Source organism: Cinclus cinclus, chromosome 11 (genome assembly GCF_963662255.1).
Source record: "Cinclus cinclus chromosome 11, bCinCin1.1, whole genome shotgun sequence".
In the NCBI taxonomy this organism is placed as follows: Eukaryota; Metazoa; Chordata; class Aves; order Passeriformes; family Cinclidae; genus Cinclus; species Cinclus cinclus.
This window is the reverse complement of record NC_085056.1, coordinates 3,362,348-3,389,156: the sequence shown is the minus strand read 5'-3', so window position 1 is coordinate 3,389,156 and position 26,809 is coordinate 3,362,348. Positions and strand designations below refer to the sequence as shown.

General features: G+C 46.3%; 1 protein-coding gene across 1 annotated transcript; it reads left to right on the top strand.

Moving 5' to 3' along the window:
* The first annotated feature begins 748 nt into the window (after positions 1–748).
* Positions 749–26,300, top strand: ATP2C2 (ATPase secretory pathway Ca2+ transporting 2). The gene is made up of 27 exons (XM_062499723.1): positions 749–847; positions 6,202–6,312; positions 6,988–7,104; positions 8,838–8,927; positions 9,768–9,803; positions 9,896–9,957; positions 11,130–11,238; positions 11,315–11,464; positions 11,825–11,893; positions 12,218–12,293; positions 12,515–12,581; positions 13,769–13,893; positions 15,675–15,772; positions 16,532–16,633; positions 17,439–17,528; positions 18,888–18,989; positions 19,504–19,660; positions 21,279–21,449; positions 21,781–21,878; positions 21,975–22,025; positions 22,601–22,767; positions 23,404–23,472; positions 23,555–23,671; positions 24,280–24,427; positions 25,012–25,107; positions 25,415–25,556; positions 26,188–26,300. The coding sequence occupies exons 1-27, from the start codon at positions 749–751 to the stop codon at positions 26,298–26,300; spliced, it is 2,832 nt and encodes a 943-aa protein (XP_062355707.1).
* Positions 26,301–26,809: the final 509 nt, after the last annotated feature.

Below are 26,809 nucleotides of genomic sequence, written 5' to 3'. Positions count from 1 at the left end.
GGGGCAAGCCAGAAGGTTTTGCCTGACAGGCAGCCATAAATCTTTAAGAGTGATGTAACCACTGAACTTTATCAATCCTGGAATCACAGAACTAGAGAATATCCCGAGCTGGAAGGGACTCGCAGGGATTATTGAAGTCCAGCCTTAGCCGGACCACGAAAGCACAAATGAAACACTGCGGGTCTTACAAATGATCATTACAAATCCCCACCTCACACATCCATGCCCTCTCCCTGACGTAAACACTTATAAAGCCCGGCGTTGTGCTGATGGAGCATTTCCTAAGGAGGACTATCCCAGCCTAGAAGTTCACAAACAGGTTCGGCGGTGCCGTGTAAACCTGTCCTGCCCCTGCTTCACCCAGAGCCCTGGCGAAACACCTTCCCTATCTGCCCGCCGATGCTCCTCCCGCAGCAATCCTCCGGAGGGCGGAGGAAAACCTCAACCAGCTCTTCAGGTCACGCACGTGGAGGTGTGCCTGGTGTCCCAGCACGGTGGCACACACAGCCAGGCCGTGTGCTGGCTTTTATGGGAGCAGCTCGGAGGACGCGCACCTCCCTCCGGCTCCGGCGGCCGAGGGAAGGCGTGACTTGGCGGCAGGTACAGGTGCCTCTCTCTCCCTGCAGGTAGCCCCGAGCTCTCGGGGAGCCGGAGCCAGCCCTGACAGTGGCCACTGGTCCCAGCCCGCTGGTGCCAACCCGCTGGTCCCAGCCCTGCGGCCACCGGGGCGCTCCGCGGCGCGGCGAGGATGGGCGAGGGGAGTTTCACCCAACTCTTCCAGAAAAGGTCGCTCCTCCGCTTCGTGCAGAAATATCAGCCCCTGGGAAGCGGCGAGCCGGAAGAGGAGGTGAGGATCGCCTGTGCCTCTTGACCCGCTGGAACAGCTGGGGTAGCTGGGGTTCGTTCCGTCTGCCTCGCCCCAGGGTAACCCGAGCCCGCGGGCGCTGCGCTCCGTGCGAGCCCCGCGCCCCCGGCAGCAGGACACGGGCTGGGGGTGTTAGCCAGGCTCAGGCGGCCGTGGGGAGCCTTGCTTCCATGCAGTGAGAGCTGAGGCCCGAATCCTGCCCAGGAGCGTTGTTCCCTGCTCTGAGGGGGTTCCAAACTGAGGAGGAGTGTGGGAGAGCCCTGGAGTGCCGTGGGAGCTCTCCGGAGTGCGGGCGCAGCGAGGGACGCGGGAGCAGGGCTGCCCTGTCCCCAGGTACCCCTGCCACCCGTGCTGGCCGGTGGCAGAGGGGCTCTGACCCTCGGACTCTCCTCTGGGCTGGTAGTCGGTGGCCAGGGAGGGTTTTGGCTCAGACATGCAGAGTCCATTTGGAAATACTGCTTTCCTCTCCTGAAAAATGCTGCACTGATCTCCCCTCCCTGCTCTCATTGCCTGTCCTCGGTGCAGATGGAGTGGCCCGTGGTGGTTTGGGTGACATATTTGCTGCTCTTCTTGGCTTTTTGCCACAAAATTTTCCAGTCTGGGATTATTTGATTATTTGCTCGGCAAAGGTTTCTGTGGCTCAAGCCCCATTTTTTTTTTTCCACATGGCAGATTGGTTGGGTGCTCTGCCATGTGAACCCCATTTGTCTAATTCCTTCAGCACGTGGGGTTAGCCCTTACTCCCATCCCAATGAGCTCCATCCACATACTTTTAGAGATTCATGCACTTTTCCTGACTGACTGAAGCCTTTCCCAGATATCATTTCAGCTAATCCCTTTTCTGAGCCTTGTCTGTCCAGTGTGGGGTGGGTCAGTGTTACAGGGAGAAGAAAATGAGATGCTGACCTTTTACCCTGTGCACTGCATGAGGTGATGCTGCTCTGTACTGCTCACCCAGAGCTCAAAATCCCAGGAAAAGATCTTAGAGAAGGTTCCTGGCTTGGTGGGAAGCTGAGATTTCTGATTGCACGTAGGCAGGAGGCTACTGGCAATTAGGCTGGCTTGTTCTTAGGCTGCACCATTTATGTTGTGCCAAAATAAATAGTGACATGTATTTACTTCCAAATCTAAACCCCTCTTGAATTTTAGCTCTGGTCCTTGCAGAGAGTGGTGTGTGTATAACAGGAGAGGGAGGTGAGGAGAGCTTTGGCACAGGGTAGGAAGTAGACAGCAGTGAAAAATGAAAATAAGAGCTTGGTAAATCAATAACTTATTCTCAGAGTATGATTTAGGCTGGTAAATAACTTTTTTTCCCCTCCTTGATACAATTTTGCTTCTTTACTTGTAAATAGTTGCAGGGCACTTCCAGTGTTCTACATATGTTGATCAAATCACTGTGCTGGTCTGTAAAGGTGTGACTTCAGGTGACCTGATGGGACTCCAGGCAGGATAAATGCCCAAAGTGGGCTGGGAACTGGGAAGGAAAGCCCCAGTGCTGTCACTGTGGGGTGATGGCCAGCTCACCTGTGGCCATGGTGCTACCTGGGGATGGCAGGGCACTCACCTGGCACATCAAAGCACACACCCAGCCTGTGTCCAGACTCTGCTGTGTATGGTTTAACTCCTTCTCTGCAGTGCCCCATTCAGAACCAGGGGGATTTATGTGAGGCTGATTTAGTTTATGAGAATTGTGTTTCCTGCAGAAATACAAAGAAAAGTCAAAGATTTTTCTTCTGAGCGTTCCAGCGTGCTTGTGTGTGTGAAGGAGGGAGAAAAGCCTGAGCACTGCTTCTTTACATCCCCCTTTCCCAGGGTCACCCCCAGTGGGCACATTCCAGGGCAGGATGCTCAAGGGGCTGCAGCTGGGTGCTTCAAATCGGCTTTACTGGAAAACCTGTGGCCTTTTGAACCATCAAAGGGACTATTTTGAAGTTTGTATCTGCAAACAGGGGGACCAGATCTTTGTTTCATGTAAAACAATATTGGAATTCTGTTGACAGTTGTGCAACAGGGGAGTGGGAAATTGTGTGGGAGGTGCAGAAATCATGGTGGGAAAGGGTTGGGAGCTTGGATAGGGAAGCCCAGCAAGGCAGCCCCTCACCTGCAGGGCTGAGGGTTGCTCTAGGCTGGATTCTGGATTCTGCCTGCACCCCTGGAACATGGGTCTTTTTTGCCTGCCATGTCCACCCCAAAAAAAAAAAAATAGAAATGTAAAAGGCTTTGGAGAGAATGGTTTGATTTATTTATTTATTTATTGTACTTTTGGCAGGGATAAAGTTAAATGCTTGGAAGGGCTTCATGTAGACTAAATAACCCAGCCCGCTCTGGATTGCAGTCCATTAACTGGTCCAAAGTAACCTAAGACAGGGAGAAGAATATGCAAAGCCTCAGCAGAGGCAGAGGTGGGGGGAAATCCCGAGAACTGATATTTCGGGCTGTTTGGCAGAGTACACAAAAAGGGCTGTGTGCTCTGCAGAAAGCCCCATGCTCTCTTTCTTCCACATGGGCTGCTCAGCAGCACAATTGATGGATTGTTTTGGGATGAGGGATGCTCAGGTGCTTCCAAGGGGGCTCCCAGCCACAGCAGCTGCTCTTTACAGCCTCCGGTATCTCCCGATCTTGCAAAGCAATAGATAAACTGATAATTGCCCTTTTGTTATTTCTTCCTGCCCTGTTGTATGGAGTCTGTGCTCCTGTGCAGAAAGGATAAAGGTTATAAACGTAAATGGATATTGTGGAAAACCCACATCTGCTTTGCAATGTAAATACAAAAGCGAGTATTGCTGGAGGAGAGGTTTGTTTATGAAGAGATTTGCACAGGACACTGCCCGGTGCCCCACATCCATGGGGTGGGATGGGATTGGGGCACAGGGGCTCTGCAGAGGCAGCACATGCAGAGGAGGAAGGAGATGGGGTCCCACTGATGCGTTTCCAACCTGTGCATTTCAGGGGCTGTTCGGGTGGGAAAAGCTGTGCCATGTTCAGGAGGGAAAATCCCTTACAGGTGTAGGATCAGCAGTGCAAGTTCACTCATCCCAATAAAGCTGTTCCTGCCACAGCCCCTGGCTGGCAGGAGCAGGGAGCTGCCAGCATTTCTAGAGAAACCACAGAGGGCTCAGACACATCCAGAGCCTTTGTCATGTATTTCCTCCACACCTTTCTGAAGGTAAATATTGCTGAAAGAGCTGGGCCCTGCTGCCCTTGGGGACTGCAGGCATGTTATCCTCGTGTCCGGGTCTCTTCCTGCCCTCCAGCTGCTTTCATTAAAATTTAAACTCCTGCAGGGCAGAGCTGTACCTTGATACCTGTGTGTGTGTCACCTGCAGCACAGAGGAGCCTGGAGAGGCCACATAAATCAGAATGGCAGTGAATTCAGGGATGTGTCTATCCATGGCAGCCCTGTGGCTTCTTCCCACCGAACCTTTCCAGATCCGTAAGTGGCTCTTGGGATTTCAGTGTCTGGATGTCAGCAAAGTTACAGGGAACTGATGAATTTGTACAAGTAGGACACCCAAATAGGGATATAAATCATGAGTTTTAAACATGGAAGGGGTATTTTTGTCCCTTCTCAAGAGGTCTGTTAAGGAAATGTGGAAATAAGGGTGATGTCCAGTGTTCCCTAAAAAGGGGAGCAGTGCTGCAGCTTCTTCGGGCAAAAGGGGGTCACCAGATTGGGGGAAATGTGGGAGCAGGAAAATCCGCGGAGATCTTGGGCAAATTGCTGGGGGTTTGGAAAGGCAGGTTGTTCTTGAGACAAAATGGTTTCTAAATGAGTCCTGGCCAGACCAAGGGATCCCAGCAGACTCCTGTGCTTTCCCACTGGGAGCAGAGGGGTGCTGGCATCCCTCGTGTTGGCAGCTGATCTGTGGGTCAGGAAATGGCCATAAAGAGGGGCTGCAAGAGATGGATATGGATGCAAGAGATGAATAAGGCCTGTTCAGGAACAGGGCTTAGAGATGCTCCAAAACCCCAGGGCTGAAATCAGCTCCAGGAGAGAACAGCCAAGGACATTTTCTGCATTCATGATTTTCTGCATTGATCTCAGGCTTTAGATTGCAAAGCGCTGGATGTTCCTAGAAAGCTCCTGAATATTCATGGCAGAGCCAAGTCCCCAAAAACCACAGCAGGAGCATGAGCCAGACCTGAGTGCATCCCACAGCAAACATTCCAGGGTGCTGGGAGCCGATGGCAAATTCCTGCCACGCTCTCTGGGGGCTCCTTTCTAAAGGAACACACACTCTTGTGCTTCATGAAGGAAGGCAAAAGGGAATGGAACTCCTGTCCCTTGGGAAGGGTAAGATTTCTCCCTCTCTGTGCTTAGCCTGCAGAAGTGGTCACAGTGCCTTCATCCTGGGCCTGGTAGAGATTTTGGGAGTGCATTTTAAAGAAGGAAATGAAGGAAATTGGAAAGGAGAGGGTTTGGGCTGCATGGATGGGGCAGGAAGGGTTTGTCCTCTTGGGAGGCAGCTGCAGAGGCAGTGGTGGAACAAAACAGCCCCAGACACAGGAGGGGAGATTTTGCTTCTCCTTCAGGCTCACATTTCCAGCTCACATTTTCAGTTCATTGATGACGTTTTTATGAGGGGAAAGGTGTTTTCCTTGCTCTGAGCATCAAGCCTGGGCTGTGAGACACAGCACAAACCTTTCCCAGTCAGCACTGTGAGTTTCTCTTTTTTAGTTCCCCAACTCCTCAGGGTCTCTTTCCCCCTGCCAGAGCGTGCTCCTGGCTTTGATCAGGACTGTGATCAAGGTTAATTAGAGCTGGTATTAAAGAGCTGAGATTTGGGAAGTGGTGGAGTGACTGAAGGTGCCCAGCTGGCAAGGGGAGGGATGGCTGAACAACAGGCTTGAAAGCCTTACAGACTAAACTCAGTCAACCATACCTGTGAAAACAAACCAATTTTCATGAAAATTGAATCCATTACAGTAAAAATCTACTTATTCTTATAAGAAAAAATTCTAAAACTGTAAGAGTTAACTACACCTGTAAAAACTATCTTAAATCATTTAAAAAAAGAATATAAACATACCTAAAGAAAAGTGTTTTAACAAGCACGTATCACTACTAACAAACTAACCAGTCAAACGAAATAACAACTAGCTACCAACCAATTAAACACAATGCTTTTGGAAAACCCTGTAAGTTTAAGCTGTAGATAATAAAAACACGTTTTTTCACAATTTGAAAAATTATGTCTCATCTGTCTCTAATGCCAAGTCGTTGTGAAAGGAAGGGAATAGGATTAAGGGAAGAAGCAAGGAGGTTAGAGCTGGAAAACTTTAATTAACACTGCCCTCACCTAATGACTGCTGATTGCTTCATTGTGTTTTCTCAGCCCCGTGAGGAGTGTGAGCTGAAAATAATCGAGCAGGAGAAGGAGGTGGCAGTCCTGTCCCCGAAGGACGCCTGTAAGTGCCACAAGGAGGACTTGGCAAGAGCTCTAAATGTAAGGATTGGTCTTTGGGAATGGGGGATCTGCCCGTGGGAAGGGCCTGAGCTGCAAAATCAGTCTTTAATTGACTTGCAGACTCCTGGAGTGCCCAGTTCCTCTGCCTTTTCTGGGATGGATCCTCTCCTTGGCCAGGCTCGAGGGTCCCCACCATCAGGGAAAGCTTCAGTGCCTGGCTGTATTTTGGTTTCTGACCTCAGCATTTTTAAAATCCAGGCAGAATAGATTTTAGCCCTTCTCATTTTGTTCCCTTTAAATTTTGCCAGGGTGTATTTATTTTTATTTTCTCTTTAAATACACAGTGCAACCAGAAATTATTTCCTTTCCTTACTATTTTAGATTTCTAATCTGTCATCTATGATATAATTTCTCCCTTTTGGAATTATAATTTTTTTTATAAACTTGTGCTTACTTTATGGGTGTCTGTGGTGGTTGATGGTAATATCTTATAGTTTAACAAAAATACATATTTTAACAGAAAAACAACAGACAGTTTTATTTTTTCATGACTGAGCCATGAAGATCTTGAAGTCTGATTATAGGGGTTTAGTATAAATTTGACATAATTTATGAATAATTTATTGATGTAAATTATTTGACATAATTTGACACAAAATTTTCTATAACAGCCATGTGAAATGGTTGGGTTGGGTTTGGTTTTTTCCCCTCTAGGTTGATTTACAGACTGGACTCTCTGAGTTTTCCGTGCTCCAGCGCCGGTCAAAACACGGCTGGAATGAATTCTCAGTAGAGAACACAGAGCCAATATGGAAGAAATATCTGGACCAGGTAAGGATTTTCTGCACAGATCCTCATTTCTTGGCAAAAACAAAAGCTGGCTGGGTTGCTCTGAGCTTGTGTCTGCATTGCAATATTCAGGGTTTCTACTTCCAGAGACTGAGCCTTGGAACAGGCTGTGCCCTGGGCACAGGAACTGCTCCTACTCCTGGGAAAACCATTGTGAGGTTCCTTTGCAGCTCACTGAAGGTGCAGATAACATCTTCAAACAGAAATGAACCTTTTTATCTCCACACAGCCCACAAATCAAATGCTGTACATCAGGGACCTGATTGCTGGAGCATATTTATTCCCTTTAAGGCAAGTGATAAAACTGTGAAAGGCTGGAGGACAGCCAGTGGTAGCTGGAAGATGCTCTGATTTTGGCCATCCCCCAGAAAAGGGGCAGCTGTGGAGCTGGGGGAGGTTTTGGGCTCTCTGTCAGTGATAAACCAGTGGCAGGTACATTCATAATTGGTGCCACGTGCTGTTGACATCCACAGTTTCACATCTAGTGCCCCAAAAATCCAGGCACAAGGTGATGTTTGTTATCGTCTTTTTCCCCAGCTGAGTTATCCTCGAGTTTTGCCTTTATTAACTATTTCTCATCAGTATTTAATGTCTTTCACCTTCCTTTGAGAGCTTTTAACCAGACAAGAGGGGCCTTTCCTTTGTTTGTTTTTATTTTTCATTTCCAGCCAGGGATTTGACTGATCATCTTGCTTAGTTGAATCACAAGGATATGAGTTGCTTTGAAAAACTTCATTTTTATTTCATGCTTTATCCCTTTATATATATATATATATAAATTGATATTATTCAACCTTTTGGCAATCATCACTAGATCTCTCCAAGGATTCTTTTATTCCTGAGAAAAAGTGAGATGCTGTTTTGTTTCTGCTCAGCCTTAAGAAGCAGGTTCTCCTACAAGAACATCAAAGGGATCCTTCGGAGCATCTCTGATCCTCCTGCAAGATTTTGCTGCCTCTGGTCCTGCACCATTCACACCCTGCACTTGAGCATCAGCCCTCACAGCCCCTTGCTGTGCATTTTTCCAGCTGCTATTTTTGTAAACATCCTCTTTGCCTCAGTTTTCTAAAGAGAAATGGAGGGACTTTCACCTTTGGATCCAGCCAGGAATAAATTTAAACCCTGGCTTTCCTGCTGAGCATCACCACACATCTGTTGCACCAAGCAGGAAGATTTATCTTTATCTATTTAATTCCTTTCCATCAATTCCCACATCAGTTAAACAGAGCTGTAATTTTCTCAGGTAGGAAAAGGGGCCTCAAAATGTCTGTTTAAAAGTGAAACAAGTGAGCACCTGACTCCCACAGCCCTCGGTCCAGAGAAGATTTGAGCAGATTAATTAAAGAAAAAATTAGGAAGAAAGAGGATTTCTGGTTTCAGATTCTAAGAAGACAGTAAAGTTTTTGTTTGTCCTTATTGTGCATCTGAGAAGCTTTTGGAACCAGCTCTGTGCTGTGTGTCTGCAAAGGGGAACACTGCCTGTGCAAAAAGGGGGAAAGTGGGGGGAGTTCATGAATTTTGGTGTGAACTTTGTCCTCCTGGTCCCCAAGGCCACCCATCACCTGTGGGGCAGGAACTGCAGAAAACCTGACCCCAAGGCAAGGAGGGTCCCTGCAACAAAACCACACAGGAAACAAAAATCCCACCCTTCTTGATGGGGTCTGCAGGCAGCTCAGCTTCAGCACTCTCGTTCCATATTGTTCTTGTTCCCTCAGTTCAAAAACCCCCTCATCCTCCTGCTGCTGGCCTCAGCTTTAGTGAGTGTCATCACCAAGGAGTACGAGGATGCTGCAAGCATCACTGTGGTGGGTGTCACCTGTCCTTTGTCCTCATGGTGGGTGACACCTGTCCCTTATCACCCTGGTGTGTGTCCCCTGTCCTTTGTCCCCACGGTGGTGGCCCCTATCCCCATCCCCATCGTGTGTGTCCCCTGTCCTTTGTCCCCACGGTGGTGGCCCCTATCCCCATCCCCATCGTGTGTGTCCCCTGTCCTTTGTCCCCATGGTGGTGGCCCCTATCCCCATCCCCATCCCCATCGTGTGTGTCCCCTGTCCTTTGTCCCCACGGTGGTGGCCCCTATCCCCATCCCCATCGTGTGTGTCCCCTGTCCTTTGTCCCCACGGTGGTGGCCCCTATCCCCATCCCCATCGTGTGTGTCCCCTGTCCTTTGTCCCCATGGTGGTGGCCCCTATCCCCATCCCCATCGTGTGTGTCCCCTGTCCTTTGTCCCCATGGTGGTGGCCCCTATCCCCATCCCCATCGTGTGTGTCCCCTGTCCTTTGTCCCCATGGTGGTGGCCCCTATCCCCATCCCCATCGTGTGTGTCCCCTGTCCTTTGTCCCCATGGTGGTGGCCCCTATCCCCATCCCCATCGTGTGTGTCCCCTGTCCTTTGTCCCCATGGTGGTGGCCCCTATCCCCATCCCCATCGTGTGTGTCCCCTGTCCTTTGTCCCCATGGTGGTGGCCCCTATCCCCATCCCCATCGTGTGTGTCCCCTGTCCTTTGTCCCCATGGTGGTGGCCCCTATCCCCATCCCCATCGTGTGTGTCCCCTGTCCTTTGTCCCCACGGTGGTGTCCCCTGTCCTGTCCCCACCCCATCTCCCTGTGCCACACCTGTAACCCCCCTCTGCTCTCTGTTCCCAGGCTGTGCTCATCGTGGTCACCGTGGCCTTCATCCAGGTGGGTTGTGCAGAGCTCAGCTCCGTGGCCGTGGCTGTCAGGAAGGAAACCTCTCCTGTAACTTGGCCTTCTTCTCCCTTCTCCTTTGAAAGGAATATCGCTCGGAAAAGTCTCTGGAAGAGCTCCACAAGCTGGTGCCCCCCGAGTGCAACTGGTGAGAAGTGGCTGCAGCAGGGAGTGGGGCTGAAAGGGCAGGACCAACGGGAGAAGAAAACTATTCCAGGCTGTTGTGCACATAATGAGAACCTGGTCTCTGGAGGGATGGCCCTGTGAATGGGTGCAGCTCCAGGTCACAGGGAAAGGGGATGAAATAATCAGCATTGATCAGAAATTATTAGAATTTTTGTTCAATTGTTAGGAAAAAAATCGGAACAATTAGAAATAAGGAGTAGGCACTCTGTGGAATTGAATAAATCCTAAGAGACAGGAGGGTCCCAGAAAAATCCTGCTTTACATCCCTGCAGAACCCTGCACGTCCTTGTCTCCCCTGGCAGGAAAAACCTCACCTGTACATATATTTTTTTGCTTTAGGGTAGTTTTTCCCCCCAGGAGATGGGCACGAAGCAGCACCTGAGTGCAGGTGCAGGTGGGATGGGCTCCTGTCCTACCTGGTGCTGCACACACGTGTCAGGCACAGCACAGCCAGTCACAGCCCATGGAGCAGCTGCAGGGTGGATCAGACACCGCTTTCCCCACGGCTTTGATGTTTGCTGCCAGGGCTGGAAATTACAGGAAAAGTTTTTCCTATTTATGTTTTTGCAAATCAGTTTTGTCACGGCCAACAGAAGTTGTGAGGCTTAGGGAAGCCTTGCCCTGCCAAAGAGGTATGGGGTTTTCCTTTGGTCCAAAGTTCACCCTGCAGCTTACAAACCCCACTGTTGTTTCTTTATTTACTTATGGTATGACACCAGAAGCATCCAGTTGCCTGGAAGGCTCCACTTTGAATACAATAGTGGAATGCCAGGGGTAATTTTAGCTTTAAAAAGACTCTTTTTAGGTTCAAGATTCTGCAATTTATTATTTAAAGTGTGTAAGCACAATTTCTTGTGGCTCCTCTACTGTATAAATAATGTTTAAGTCACTTCTGAAATGTAAATCAACCATAACCTTCCCATCTGTTTATGAATTAAAAGCGAGCCCAAACTGAACATAATCCTCTGCTCATTGCTATGAAGATTTTCTGTTCTTATTTACATTGGAAACTCTTTGGGGCAAGGCTTCCTGCTTTCTTGCCAGCCACATTCCCAAGCTTGCAGAAGGAATAAAAAACTCACAGCCTGGGTCCCTTTCTTCTTTTCTTTTTTTTTTCCCATTTGCCTCGTGTAGCCTAAGGGAAGGAAAACTGCAGCACCTTCTAGCACGAGAGCTGGTGCCTGGAGATATCATCTACCTGTCTGTGGGTGACAGGGTTCCTGCAGACCTCAGGCTCATCGAGGTAAATACAGCTGGAAACCAGCCTGGCTGGGAAATTCCTGGTCATAACAGTGCCAGAAATGCATCTTTTTAATTAGGTTACAGATCTGCTGGTAGATGAATCCAGTTTTACTGGAGAAGCTGAGCCTTGCAACAAGACTGACAGTGTCCTGCTGGAAGCTGGGGACATCACCACGCTGAGCAATGTGGTTTTCATGGGGACCCTGGTGCGATACGGGAAGGGAAAAGTGAGTCCTGACATCACTGATCTTTTCCTGGGCACTAATTACAGATACTTATGGTGTGGGCATGGAGTGACAGGAAAAGGTGAATGACAGAGGGCAGGTTAGGCTGGATACTAGGAAGGAATTGTTCCCTGGGAGGGTGGCAGGCCCTGGCACAGGGTGCCCAGAGCAGCTGTGGCTGCCCCTGGATCCCTGGCAGTGTCCAAGGCCAGGCTGGACAGGGCTTGGAGCACCCTGGATAGTGGAAGGTGTCCCTGCCATGGATGGGGTGGAACTGGATGGGCTTAAGGACCCTTCCAACCCAAACCAGTCTGGGATTCTCTAGGTTTTCCTACCTCCATCTCTCGTTTCCCCTTTTTTCAGGGCGTGGTTATTGGCACAGGTGAAAATTCCCAGTTTGGAGAAGTGTTCAAGATGATGCAGGCTGAGGAGGTAACACAGTCCCTGTCTGGGGAAATTTTGGATGTCCTGGATGAAAGTCTGTGAGCAGGAGCAGTCCCAGGAGTCGATGCACTGGGTTCAGTTCTGCTTCTGCCACAAAATGCCCGTGTGAGTGAGGCACACCAAAGTGTCTGATGGAGAAAGACAGGACAGGCTCTGCCTGCTGAAGGGCTGAGGGTGGGAAAAGCACAAGGCAACTGCAGGGACCATGTATTGACCACCAGGACTGTGTGGGTCCCTTGTTCTGGGCTGACCATCATCTTCTCATCCCACACAACAACCAAAGAAAATAACAGTAATGTCTAATTTTTCCAGACTCCCAAGACACCTCTGCAGAAGAGCATGGACAGGCTGGGGAAGCAGCTCACCCTGTTTTCCTTTGGGATAATTGGTGAGTGGGATGCAAGGCTCACCCTTGCACGGCCAATTGTGAGATCCCTCTGTGCTCCAGGGCTGCTCCTCCAAAAACACTCGTGGGCCTGGGCCACCTGGACTTTGGAGGTTCCAGCAGAGACAGCACTGAAAGAGAGATTCGGGTGCCTCATTGCATTTTTAATTGTACAACACCAGCTAAAACAGGTTAGAGATTTTTTAAATTCTTTTTTTCATCAGGTTTGATAATGCTCATTGGCTGGCTGCAAGGGAAGCGTCTCCTCAGCATGTTCACCATTGGAGTCAGGTGAGGACTGCAGAGCCCTTTTCTCTTTGATTTCTACTGAAATGTACCAAGGAATTCCCCATTCAAAACAATGGGCATTTCAAATATGAGAACTTGAGTAAAACCTTTCATAAATACATATTTCTCATGCATTGGCAAAATTAATGTGAGGTTTAAACAGTGGAGGAAAACAAAACCAAGCTTGAGTGTTTATTTAATTTTGTAAACTGTTATCTTGAAAATCTTCACTGGCATCTCTACCCCATCCTGCTGTGAATGCCTTTTCCTCTCTGTGCTATGAATTTAGTGGGAGTGTTCCAAGAGCATATATTACTCTTTGCCATTCCTACTGGGTTTACATCTAAAAAAATGAATGCACATGTCATACAGCATGAAAAAGCATGCAGAGCTTCTTAATCAAACACAATAAAAAATGTGTTCCCAGTAGTGCCCATAAAACCTGTTAACGTGGTGTTGTCATTATTGTAAAATCAATTCTTAGAGAAATAAATGTTCTATGGAAATAAAAAAAAAAAAAAAGAAGAATCCCAGGTGAGGAGACAACAGAGAAGCCAAACTGACTCAGAGCCACCTTCCTGTCTCCCAGGGGGAGGTGGTAGCAAAGAAAAGTGGTTAATCTTGAGTTTTGGAGGGCAGACTGTTGTTTTGTAAAGTCTCCTGGATTACATTTTGCACATTCCTAGAAACAATCAGAATTTCCCAAGGAGTACCTAATATCAAATATACAGACTGTGGCTGGATTTTTCAGGTGTTGCAGGTTTTAATGGTGGGGATATTTGGGGAGCTGGTTCTGTCCCCCACATCACGGGTTAAGAGAGAAGGTGAGGAGCTGCACGTGGCCAGGAGCAGTGCAGTGAACATGTGAGCCCTGATGCCAAAGAATATTTAACTCCCATCCTCAGAAAGTTAAACAAATGAAATGAAACCCAGCCTCTAAATCCCTGATTAGCCAGAAATTACTGCTCTTTGGCAATGTAAAGAAGAGAAATAACTGCTCTGTGAAAATCATCCAGGAGAAGGTCGAAGGGCTGGATAAATATCCTGCTTTTGTATTTCCAGCGTGCCAGCAGCCCCAGTGGTTATCCCCTTCAGACCCTTAGGAAAACTCAGCCCTGGGAATGTCCCTTTGGGTCGGTACTTGTGGTTTGGCTCCCATGTTGAGGCTGTTGTGTCTCTGCTGTCCCCAGCCTGGCCGTGGCTGCCATCCCCGAGGGCCTGCCCATCGTGGTCACCGTCACCCTGGTGCTGGGAGTGCTGCGCATGGCCAAGAAAAAGGTGATTGTGAAGAAGCTGCCCATAGTAGAAACCTTAGGTAAGGCTGCAAAGGGGCCTGCCAGGCTCCAAAATCTGAGCTGGACAGTCATGGGTTGGCCTCAGGAGCCTTGGTCTGATCCAGAAACATAAATTTGGAATAGGCTTGCTGGGACAGAGCAACCCACTTAGAATTAAACACATTTTCTGCCCTGTGTTTCTCACCCTTTTTCCTTATTTTGGTGGTATGAACATAGGTACATGATTGGAATGGTGCAGCCCAGCCCACGGGGGGCAGAGCCCCTCTGCAGGCACACATTGGGTTAAAATCTTTGTTTCTCCTTCCTCTCCATGCTGTGGGATCCTCCTGCAGATCCATCCTGTTCACTTCTTCAGTATCTGGCTAAAAAAAACCTCCCGGCCCCTTCCTGCCAAATGAAGCTTGGCAGCATAAATAAAACCATTTATCCTTGTGCAGGCTGGGTGGCCATGTCCCTGCTATCCAAAGAGTCACAGAGAGAGAGACAGAGGGGACCTTGAGAAGGCATCCAGCACATCCTCACAGCTGCAGGGCACAAGGAACAGGGATGGGATTGTTCTTGCACCTCCCCTGATCTTTAATTTGTCTCTTACTCCCAGGTGGCTGTAGTCCAGGCTTTGCTGGGTCGGGGTAGCAGGGCTATGAAGGAGACACGGTGTCTATTTAGCACCACTCATTAAATGCACAATAAATACCAAGCCTGGTCTGTGCAGTTCCCAAAATCTGCTGCACGACTAGGTCCTGCAGCTAAAACCTGTCCAAACTCTGCTATTGTTTGAACTGCCCGTGTTTGTTCTGCAGTTAAGGAATCTTATCACCCTGATTTTATGTTCTCTGCCCTGACCCAGGACATCTGAAACAGCTTTTCCCTCTGAAGGAATTTGTTCTGGTAGGGTTGCACCCACAGAGGTGGAACTGCAGGTGCAGAGAAGGCACAGCCAAAACTGCCTGTAAAACTTCTGAAAATGAGAAAAAACAATCCTTCTTTAATTATCAGTAACTAAAAATGAGGTATTGGAGGTCACAGCTTTGCTCTCTGCTAATCCTTCAAAAGTGTGATTCATTTAATTGCAGCCCAATCTGCTTTATTTTCTCTCTAGGCTTTTACCTGGAGGTCATTGTGCTCCTGGGGTCTGTGCCTGAGCATTGTGATCACCTCCAGAGCCAGGGAAGATACTCACACACAGAAGGGAGCTGGAGCCTGATTCTTGTTTTGTATTAATTCCCCTCCCTCTTGGGAGTAGAAACTATCTGGAAAGTCGTGCTCTGCTAATTCACCCTTTTGTGGTATTTTGTAAATGGGCTCTGGAAAAATGTGCTTTAGTGGATAAGCTGAGCAAAGGGGCAGTTTCTGCTGTTAGATGTCCACCTTTTGAGTATTTTCTGTGCCTGTCTTTAACCCATCTCCTCTGACAGTGCCTTGGTGAGGCAGGGAAGGGCTGCTATTCCTGATTTAGAGAAGCAGGGCTTAACTGGCAGAGTGGGAATTGGGTCTGTCTTTTTGGAATAGAGCAGCTGTTTTGTTGTGTGCTATTGCAACTCAGAAACATTGACCAAGACAACGTGCCCCTCTTCAGGTGTCCCCTACCACATCTCACACCCTAATGATGCTCACAATGCCCCTGTGTGCACTCAGATCCCTTCCTTCCCCGTTAGGAAGCTCACCCATTTCTTGATATTTTCTCCCTTTCACTGGTGCAGTTTCAACACTATTAGTGAAACTTGTTTTCCCTCTCCTCAACCTCATTGCTGGGCTGCATTATTTATCAGTTCTGACTGAACCCCCCCCACCCCTGCCCCAGGTTGCTGCAATGTCATCTGCTCAGACAAGACCGGGACTCTGACTGCCAACGAGATGACAGTGACCCAGCTGGTGACCTCGGATGGCTGCCAGGCAGAGGTATGGACCAGGGAGAGTTATGGGCCAAGGAGATGTGTGGATCAGAGGTGTGCACCAGGCAGGAATCCAGGCTTCCCTGCTGGAATTCAGCAGCGCTGAATTTGCCTTTGGTTCACTCAGACCCAAATGAGGGAGGCTGGCCAGCCCCAAACCAAGCAGTTCCTTGCACATCCCATAAGGAGAAAGGATTTTTGCAGCCCTGGGGATAAGCAGAGCTGAGGCTGAGGGTACAAAAACTGTTCAGGTACCACAAAGATGTTCATTGGCATAACCTGCAATTACTGTAAATACTGAAACCTGCCACTGACCCTTGCTGGTCCAGCTCCTGGAGAATATTTATTATAAGAGCAGCTTCATTCTCTTCTTGGTTCGTTACTCTCTGTGCAAAATGAGGGAAAATGCAAAATGTCAGGCAGAGGAAAGACAGGGCAGTCAGCAAGAGGGCAGGGCTTGAACAAACCCAGTGATGCCACTGCTGCCAAAGGTCTGCATCTCTCTCTGAGCTGCAGGAGACTTCTGGAACCACAGCAAACAATTTCCCTATAGGACAAATTGTCTACTTTTGTCCTTAAAAAGCAATTTTAATGTGATATTGTCACTGTCTGCAGCCTTTCCTTTAAGCATTGCTTTGAGAGAGAAAGAAGAACCCCTGCACTCCTTCAAAATGAGAATTTTCTTGAGTGTAGCCCCCTGGATATATCTGCAGTCCAGTCCTGCCTGGCAAAGGGGATATTTCCCATCTCTCTGTCCCTCCCGCAGGTCAGTGGTGTGGGCTACAATGGAGAGGGAAATGTTTATCTTCTGCCATCCAAAGAGATCCTTAAAGAATTTTCAAACATCTCCATTGGGAAACTCGTGGAGGTAAGTATAAATTATGAACCAGCTTTTCCTAGTTACATTAAATTTTCAGTTGCACAAATAACTTTGGATAATTAGTGTGAAGAAAAATACAAACAGTATTTTTGTAATTCTAAAATGGACTGTCGTGCTAAAACATTCTCATGGAAAGACTGAGTGTGATGTAATTGCTGAAGCTTAGTGAAAGGTGGTGATCATAAGACATTCATACCCAACAGCTTCAGGAGTCAATGATAGTCTGAATAAAAATACAATTCTAACAGAAGACAGACCAATACATTTTACCATGTTCAGGTTTTTAATGTGCAGAGTTTGTAGACATTAGCCAGCTACACAGTCAGTTTATAAATTTATTGTGAGGTTTTCTGGGTTTTGTGTCAGCTTTGCATAAAATTTTGAACATTCAGCTGTAGGCTAAAGTGAGTGTTTGGGTGGCAAAATGATTTAAGCTGAAATCTCAAATGGAGATTAGGTCCTGTTTTATTCATACTGCACATTAGAAACAAGGAGAAACTGAGCTTCCACTTTCATGATCTATCAAGCTCATTAGATGTATTTCAAGCTTTCTTGATGTTAATTTATCCAAAGCATAATATTTTACCAAAATATTGGTGTATGTTATGGATTAAGCGGCTTTAGAAAACACAAGGATCTCAAGTGGTGCTGCTGTGGAGAAACCTTTTCCCAGAACTTTCGGGATGTGGCTCCTTTCATTCCCCAGTCTTCCATCATCTCATGCAAAGAGATGAAAAAGCTGTGAGTTCAGTAATGACAAAACCAGCCCATGTGAACCTGTCCCTTCCTGCAGGCTGGCTGTGTAGTCAATAATGCCATCATCAGGAAAAACAGCGTGATAGGACAACCCACAGAAGGAGCTCTCATTGCCCTGGCAATGAAGGTAAGATCCTTAGAGTTCACATTTTCCTGCAATTCAAATAAATAAATAAACAAAAGCTGGATTTGTGAGGTCTGGCAGCAGTGAGAATGCTTTAAATTGCCCAGCCTGGCTTTAGTCCTCCTTTGTCTCCTGTGCCCAAGGTCATTGATGTTACCTCCCCCAGCCAGCCTTCAGTCATGGACAAACACTTCCCTTGAGCTCCTGTGCTGACAGCAGTCATTGTTTGGCTTGGTTAATCCTGCAGTTAAGCTGGGTAATGCAATTCTTTTGGGCTCAGATGGGACAGACTTTTTTATATTTCCTGCACAGGCCAATTTAAGAGTCCAGGAGGCAGACAAGAGTTAAAAATGGGCAGGAACAGGCCAGGCCAGATTGCATGGCAGAGGGTCACCCTCATTTTGGGTCATCTGCCGGCTTCTACTTTTTCCTAATCATGATTATGTAAAACAAGATGTTTTTATGAATATTGCATTCGCGCTCCTGGGCAGAGCAGTGAAACACCTCAAGGTGTCACCTCATCAGTGTCACCCAGCCCTGGGGTGGGCTGTGGAGCTCAGGAGGTCCCTGATGAAATGATGCACCTGCAACCATCTGATCTCACCTCCTGCTTTCAAAGCTCGTAACTCTAGCAGTGAAATAATGACCTTCAAGTTTTTTTCTTTTTAAACAATGGCATTTCATTTCCCCAGATGCTGAATTAAACCTTCCTCCTGCTCTGGAATTCAGTAGCCAAGCAATAGCAGAATATGAGGGTGGTTGTCTTTCCTATTTAATGTTTTGCTTTGGTGGGAGCTGGGGACAAAGGTGATCAAAAGCAGCTTCCAGTCTCTCCCACTTCACGTGGAACACCCACACACTCTGCTGGAGCACGAGTGTATTGATTTGGACTGAAAGGTTTTGTTGTGAATTACTTTTTGAGTCTAATTCATCAGAAAATAATTCAAAACCACATCCACGACTGACCATTCTATTATTTGCTGTTTGTTTTCTTCTTTCAAGTAGAGTTGCTGGGAAATAACCCAGAAATCTGCTCAGCCTGTTGCTTTGTCAAAGGTTTGGGGAATGGGCTTGGTCCTCCTTTGACACAAAGCCTCACAAAAAGGCAGGGCAGTTCCTTAATTCTTAAAAAAAATATCAGGAATAAAACTGCAAACTCCAATTTAATTTATCCCATATCAGACACACCAAAAGAAAAAGAAAATGCTTTAAAATATGAATTTTGCTCTCCTTGTGCTTTCTCCTGAGTTCTGTGGTATCTGACAGCCTGGAAGACAATTTAATCCTTGTGGTATGGAAAATATATCCAGATTTTGGCAATGCCCAGCCTTACAGTGCTCTTTTTGTTTTACCTTGCTTCAGATGGAATTAGCTGACATAAAGGACATTTATGTAAGAAAGAAGGAAATTCCATTCAGCTCCGAGCAGAAGTGGATGGCAGTGAAATGCACACTGAAAAATCAGGTAAAGCAAACAGAGGCAGGGGCTGGTTTCGTGTTTCTAATTGTGCACCTCAACAAAGGGCATGAAACGGTATCTCTTCAGCAAATAAAGATTTCAGGAGTTAACTATGTCAGGAGAAAACAGAACAAACCTCAAAATTCCCAGCTTGGGTGGAATTTTAGCTTGTAAAACTGTGTTTGAATGGGAGGAGGGAATACTTCTCATACAGTAGCTCAAGCAGGAAAACAAAGGTTGGCCCTTTATCCCTTACTGGGTTAAGGAGCTCATTTTCGCTGATATTATGGTCTGGTTTAAAAACTCACCAATCTTTTCATTACCATGCTGTTTGTGAGAGCTGCACATGAAAAATGGCCAGAGTAAAAATATCCCATCCTATCCATAATACATGCTCCTGGGCATGTCTTGAAACAGGAAAAAAAAGGAAACAGGATGTTTTCTACCTACAGTTAAAGACTTACTTATTTAAAATGTGCTCCTTTTTTTGGATCAAGTGTATTCTCTCCTTGCTTTAAAGGATCAGGAAGATATTTACTTCATGAAAGGAGCATTTGAAGAAGTTATCCAGCACTGCACTCTGTACAACAGTGGTGGCATCTCGTTGTCACTCACGCCCCAGCAGAAAGCCCTCTACCAGCAGGAAGAGAAGAGAATGGGCTCCTCGGGACTTCGAGGTCAGTCCTTACTGTCCATGTCCCTTAAACTTACAGGGTATCTGGCCTAAAACCTTCCTGCTCTATTATGGTTCGGATGGGCAGAGGCTCAGTGCTCACAGAATCCCAGACTGGTTTGGGTTGAAGGGGTTTTAAAGCTCATCTCATTCCATCCCAGGATAGTGGTAGGGACATCTTCCACTGTCCCAGGCTGCCCCAAGCCCTGTCCAGCCTGGCCTTGGACACTTCCAGGGATCCAGGGGCAGCCACAGCTTCTCTGGGCACCCTGTGCCAGAGCCTGCCCACCCTCCCAGGGAACAATTTATTCCTAATCTCCAGTCTAAATCTCCACTGTTTCAGTTTAAAGCCCTCAGTTCTTAGCATCACTTCCATGATCTCTTCCCAGCACTTGTCAGAGTCCCAAGGGCTACGTCTTAGGTCTGTTAGCTGATCTTTTTCCTTTTTTTCTGGGTTTAAATTAGTGAGGTTGAAAGGAACTGAAAATAAGCACTGGGAATGTGATTGTTTCTCTTCCATGGAGTGCTGTGATTGTCTGGGATAAGCTCAGCGTGATGCACTGGAGAGCTTTGTGCTGGGCCTGACCTAAGCACTGCTCTGCCAAGTTTTGTTTTTAGAGAAGACAGCAAGGAGAAGCCACTGTGAAAGGAGTTCCAAAGATGGATTTGAGCACTGAGATTTCTGTTTGAAGCTCAGTTCCATCCTTTGTTAGGCCCAAATCTCTCCATCTCCTGATCCCAACTGCCTGTCAGGAGCTTTACACACGTGTCACCTCCTTCATCATCAGAAACATCCCCTCAGAACATCTCAGACTTTGACACAGCAACACAGCCACCATTCCCAGGCTGTAAGGATGTGAGAATGAGCCTTGGCAGCTGGATCTGGAGGATGCTGTACAGATGTACAGAATTTACAGGACGTACAGATTCTCCCACCCTGTGTTCTGTGGTTAGGAACTCCTGTGCAGAGCTTGATTTACAATATCCAAATCATCTGCCCTGGTGGCAATGGCAAATTGCTGCTCTGAAGGGAAGTGATTAACTCAGGCAGCTGCTGCAGCTTTTGATTCCATCATCAAAGCAACACTGACATGAGCCCCTGGCAAAATATCCTTCAGTGATTTCAGAATGGTTGAATGATAACGGGTGTGCACCAAGAACAGAGACAAAATGTTCAGAGCCTGGATGTTTACATGATGGGAGTTTCACTGGCTTAACTGAATTTACATTTCACATTTTTAAGTTTTAAAAAAAGTGTAAGATTTTGCAGGAATGCTATTGTTTAACTTGGTTGTTTAATAGTGTCTGGTTTAACATAACACTGTCCAGATTTAATCCATCTGCATTTAGGGAAGACATGGTAGACAGCTTAAAATTAGAAAGAAAGAAATCCTGAGAGAAACACGTCAAACAGAAATGTTCTCATTCAGAGAAACTGTTATTTAGTGGACTGAATGTTTGTGTCTATACAAGACCTGATTGTCATGACTAAAGATCTGCTTTTATTGACTTTTTCTGCTGGAAAACAGGCAATTTAATATCTTCTCTAAGTATCCATTTTAAAGCACAGAAATACATCATTAACAATTTACTCATCCTCTTTTTCTCCCCTCTGTCACTAGTACTTGCTTTGGCTTCAGGTCCAGAACTTGGCAAACTAACATTTCTAGGTCTGGTTGGAATAATTGATCCCCCCAGGGCTGGAGTGAGAGAAGCTGTTCAAGTCCTGTTTGAGTCTGGTGTGTCAGTGAAGATGGTCACTGGAGATGCCCTGGAAACTGCTGTGGCTATAGGTACCAACCTTTGCTGCTTTCCTGGGGGTCTGTGCTATGTCTGTCCCATCAGGCAAGTGTTTCATCCCTTAATAATCAACTTCAGCATCGTTTTTGTGTCTGCAGTAGAGGCTTTAAAGGTCACTGAGTTTTTGCTTTTCCATTGAAACAAACATTAAATGGAGTATAGAGCAGCTATGAAGTCTGGGTCAAATTCCAGTAAATTAATTCCACTATTTTAGCACCGGAAATGGCAAAATCTCAGTGTAAGGCTCTTAAAAGACACAGATAGCATTGCTAGGATTATAGAATCCACTAATATTTAGGGTGTGAGTATCTCTTTTCTTTGCAGGACACAATATTGGTCTGTGCAATGGGAAGCTGAAAGCCATGTCTGGAGAAGAGCTGGACCAACTGGCAGAGGCAGAGCTCTCCTCCACTGTCCAAAATGTAATGGCTTTGATTACATAAAAAAAGCTTATTTCCAATAGCTTCCATCTCATACAAAATTATATTTTGTCTTTTGTTGTTTTTGTTGTTTTTCAGGTTTCCATTTTCTTCAGAACAAGTCCAAAGCACAAACTAAAAATAATAAAGGTACTAAGAGCCTCTGAAATTCATGGCATACCTCACAAAAACAGGGGGGAGGGAGCCTCAGTTGTCTGGATGATCTGGTCTTCCCCAGCAGCATCAGCTCAAACTAAAGGACTTTAAAACCCTAGAGCTAGAGCACTGGCATTGTTTCTCTAAAGGTATTAGCTGTGGAATTGGACTTGATGATCCTTGTGGGTCCTTTCCAACTCATTATATTCCATGATTTTATTCTTTTCCTTGCAAGTCTGGGCCTGGGCATACAAAGAAAAGCTAATGAGGTATTAACATCTGTAACATCAGGAGAATGATTTCTGAGGGTTATACTCCCCTCTTCTAACTTCTGCTGGAGTTGTGAGATTCCCTATATTCCTGAAAAAACAGTCTCCTAATTCTTGGTCTGAGTTTTGTCCTCAATGCAGTGTCGAGTCTGTTTTACCCTCAAACAGAGCAGATCTTTCCATACAAAAAAAAAAAAAGAAAGAAAAAAGGGCAAAGCAAACAGTACAGACATTTTAAAATTGCCAAGGTGGCTTGTTTATGTTCTGGCTTGAGATCTTGTGAGCTGTCCCCTCCCACAGGCCTTGCAGAGGGCAGGTGCTGTGGTGTCCATGACAGGGGATGGTGTCAACGACGCCGTGGCCCTGAAATCCGCGGATATCGGGATCGCGATGGGACAGGCGGGGACAGACGTCAGCAAAGAGGCTGCCAACATGATCCTCGTGGACGATGACTTCTCAAAAGTCATGTAGGTCTAGAGACTTTCTTACTCTTCAGCTCTCTTCTGGCTGTGCAGTGCAAGGCTGTTGTGTGAGGAATGGAAGTGGAGGTGGCTCTGACTCGTCTTACTTGCATACGTGGCAATGACTTTCCTTCCAAGTGGTGCTGACCAAGCCACCTTTCACCTGAAAGCCCTGGGTTCTCATTGCTGCAGCTAACTGGGCATCTGAGAGCACCTAGAAGTCTGGGTAGATCAGAGCTTTTGTTGGTAAAATTTGGACTCGATGATCCTGGAGGTGTTTTCCAACCTTTATGATTCTACCTCGTGCTCTGCCTCATCCAGGAAGCTCAGAGGAAAAACGTAATTTGCAATGCTCTGTTGGTTGATAACAAGAGAGTGGGCAGGGTACAGTGAGTCTATAAATAGGTCCCAGACCTGCTTTATGAACCAAAACCTGGCCACGTGATCCAGGTTTGCAGATCTACTTGTTGATAAAGGAATTGTACTTGAGAAGCTGCATTGACAAGCTCCTCCTGAGCTGGGCTCTGAATTTCCACTGAAATAAGGGCTACCAAAGACAATTTGTGTTTTGAGTGTCACAGGAAGCTCAGTGTAAAGCAGTGTGAGTGATCTTGACTTAATAAACTCTCCTGTGCCTTCCAGGAATGCAATAGAAGAGGGAAAGGGAATATTTTACAACATAAAAAATTTTGTCCGGTTCCAGTTGAGCACGTAAGTTCCTCTTCACTTCAGCTCCTGTGAAAGCACCTTGGGGGTGAGGCCCTGCAGAATAATGTTCTTCTGTGCTTTGCAGGAGTATTTCAGCTTTGAGCCTAATTACCCTGTCAACAGTGCTCAACCTACCAAATCCACTCAATGCTATGCAGATCTTATGGATCAATATCATCATGGATGGGCCACCAGCACAGAGGTATGGAAGAGTCCAGTGAGCAAAATAATCTTGGGTTTAATATGTCTGAATTTGGCCTAGGAACACTAACTGCTGTGATTCCTCAGCAATCATCATCAGTGGTTCAATGAACTGCACTTATTATATTATATATTATGATGTTCCCTCCTGGTCTTTCAAAAAGCACTTCACACTTACTTGAGGTTTTCTGTATTCTCCTGTTTTACAGTGGAATCTCTTACCTATTCCATTTTTTGGCTAGGAATGGCCTGTTATCCTGAAAGCATCACCTACTGGTGGAATGGCCAGGGAATAGTGGGGATGTGCCCCCAAATCACGAGATTTAGAAACCTCATCCAACTGCTAATAACAACTACAGATAAATAGGTACATCTTCTACATCATGCACACTCTCACAGTCAGCTCTGGTCTGATGATCTAATGTTATTTTAGCAGCTCAATGTGCAGAAAAGGCATTTGGTATCAGTGTCATTTCCTGGACAAATCTTGAATATTCATGCTGTATTCCAAAGAATTGCATCCTCCAGCTCCATCCTGGTTTTTTTGGGATGTCCATTCTGGGACACCCTGCATTAATTAACACATCCCTCTGCTTCTCTTGGACGCAGCTTGGGGGTTGAACCTGTTGACAGGGACACCATCAGGCAGCCCCCCCGGTGCATCACAGACACCATCCTCAGCAAATCCCTGATCCTGAAAATCTTCATGTCAGCACTCATCATCATCAGCGGAACCCTCTTTGTGTTCTGGAAGGAGGTGAGGGAAATCTGCACTCAGATCTTGTTTCCATCAGGGTGGGTGGAACACAAAGTCAGGGCAGTTTCTGAAGGGCATGAGAAGGACTTTCTGGAATCCATCCCCGGGGGAAGGATCAGTGTGGGCAGAGGGCTGAGAAAGCAGGGTCAGCTCCCAGCTCTGCTCCTGCCTCCCTCTGCTACCTCTAATCTACTTCCAATCTAGAACAGAAACCTATTTCTTGATGTGCCATCAGTACTTGAAGGGAATTTTCACCTCTAACTTCCCATTTTCCCAGAAGAAAATGCCAAGGATTACAATGGATTGCTGTTGGTACTTTAAGTTTCAGTAATTTAATTTAGAATGTTCTTTATTCAAAGTCCACATTAGTTTAAGAATTTAAAATACACTTGATAAGATCAGAAACTTTGAAATTAGCAGAGAGAACTGAATGCTACCCATAATAGCTAGAACTAGATTTACTCCTTTGTTTTACTACCCTTCAATTTGACTGGGCTCATTAAAGGGAACATTTAATTCTTCTATTGAATTGACTTATTTTTGTAAGGTTAAACTAACCCCTGATTTTTTTTTTGTGCTTCCAGAATCCAAAAGGAGGCATAACTCCCCGAACCACAACGATGACTTTTACGTGTTTTGTGTTTTTTGACCTCTTCAATGCCCTGACATGTCGCTCTCAGGTAAGATGGCTCTGTCAGCAGTAATTCCTTGTCTCAAATGACAAACATAAACATTAGAATACCAGCATTTTGCATAGTAAGGGCTTCTTTAGTGTTATTTAAAGCGGTATGATTTTTATCAATTTTTATATAGATAAAATTATCATCACCGTTCAAATGCAACTACACTTTCAATTACATAGCTCTGTTTATGTGGCTTAAAAAGTAATGGAGATGTCACACTGTTTCTTTACATTTCATTTAGCTCCAACAGAAATTGGGAAGAGCAACCTTTAATTTTTTTTTTTTTTTTTTTTCCCATTTCTAGACAAAGTTGATACTTGAAATCGGCTTTTTCCGAAACCGCATGTTCTTGTATTCCGTGCTTGGGTCGTTTTTGGGACAGCTGGCTGTTATCTACATTCCTCCCCTACAAAAGATCTTCCAGACAGAGAATTTAGGAGTGTTAGGTAAGTTGCAAAATAAATAGTGGTTTGTTTTGTTTTGTTTTGTTTCTTAGAGTGGCTTTAGAAAGCAGATGCCGTTCCCAGTTTGCTCTGTGAGCTCCCAGCACGTCACTGGTAGGGAAAATCAACCACAGCTCCTATCTCTGTGTATTTGCACAGAGCTGTACCCAAACAGCAGTATTATCCCATCTTAGATTCTGAGTTTTGATTTACTGCACATAAAGGAAAGTAAAGGGAGACCAAGATTTTCCAGCTCTGTATGATGATATTTCTCGGATTATGCAGACACTCCCTGTGGAGAGCTGGGTTAAACTTCAGCTTCCCAGCTGAAATGCAGCATAGATTTTAATTTCAATCAGCAAATTGCACCCTACCACACCGTGTTACATCTACAGCAGGCTGTTGTCATAAGCAGGGGACAGGGATCCCAAGCGATTCCTGTTCCCACCCTTCAAGGGGACTGTCCCAGCTGTGGGTGGCCCTTGGCTGCTGCAGTGGTGTCCCCAGTTCTCAGCTGCCAAGGGCACAGCGAGGCCACGTAGCCAGGGCTCACCAGCCCAATCCCCAGCTGCAGAAAGGCCCTGGGCTGGGATTCCTGCCCAGCTGAGCTCAGCTCCACTCTCTCCTCTCCCAGACCTGCTGTTCCTCACCGGCCTGGCTTCCTCAGTGTTCCTGGTGTCCGAGCTTGTCAAGCTCTGGGAAAAGCACTGCTGCCACCCAAAGCACACAAAGAGATGTCATAACTGACTGAGACCGCTCTAAAACACACTTGAAACAGAGCTGTGATGCTGGAGAATCCCAAACCATCCTTCCTGAAGGTACTCAAGTGCATCTGTACCAACAGTCCTTATACCAGAGACTCTTCTACCCACTCCATGTGAGCTGGCTGCAGAAACCTCCAGCGTGGCTCCTGCCTTAAACCAAGAGCAGGTATATTTTTGTAACACCAATCTGTATTCCAGAAGGCTGTGCTAGTCCCAGACAAAAGAAGAGTTTCACACCTGTACAGAAAAACCTATTGTGCATAAACTGAAATTTTATTTATTTAAATCAAAATCATTTTTATTAATAAAATCTACATTTTAAAATGTTGCTGACAAGTATCTGAGTGAGACTCGTGATTTGGACATATCCCTTAATGTTTAATTAGAAGAGTGGAAAAGAGCTACCTTGAAACATTTATTTTCCTTCACTCTGTAGTGTTTGTGGATTCCCAGATATCCAGGCTTGACTCAACAAGACCTTCAAGGAAACTG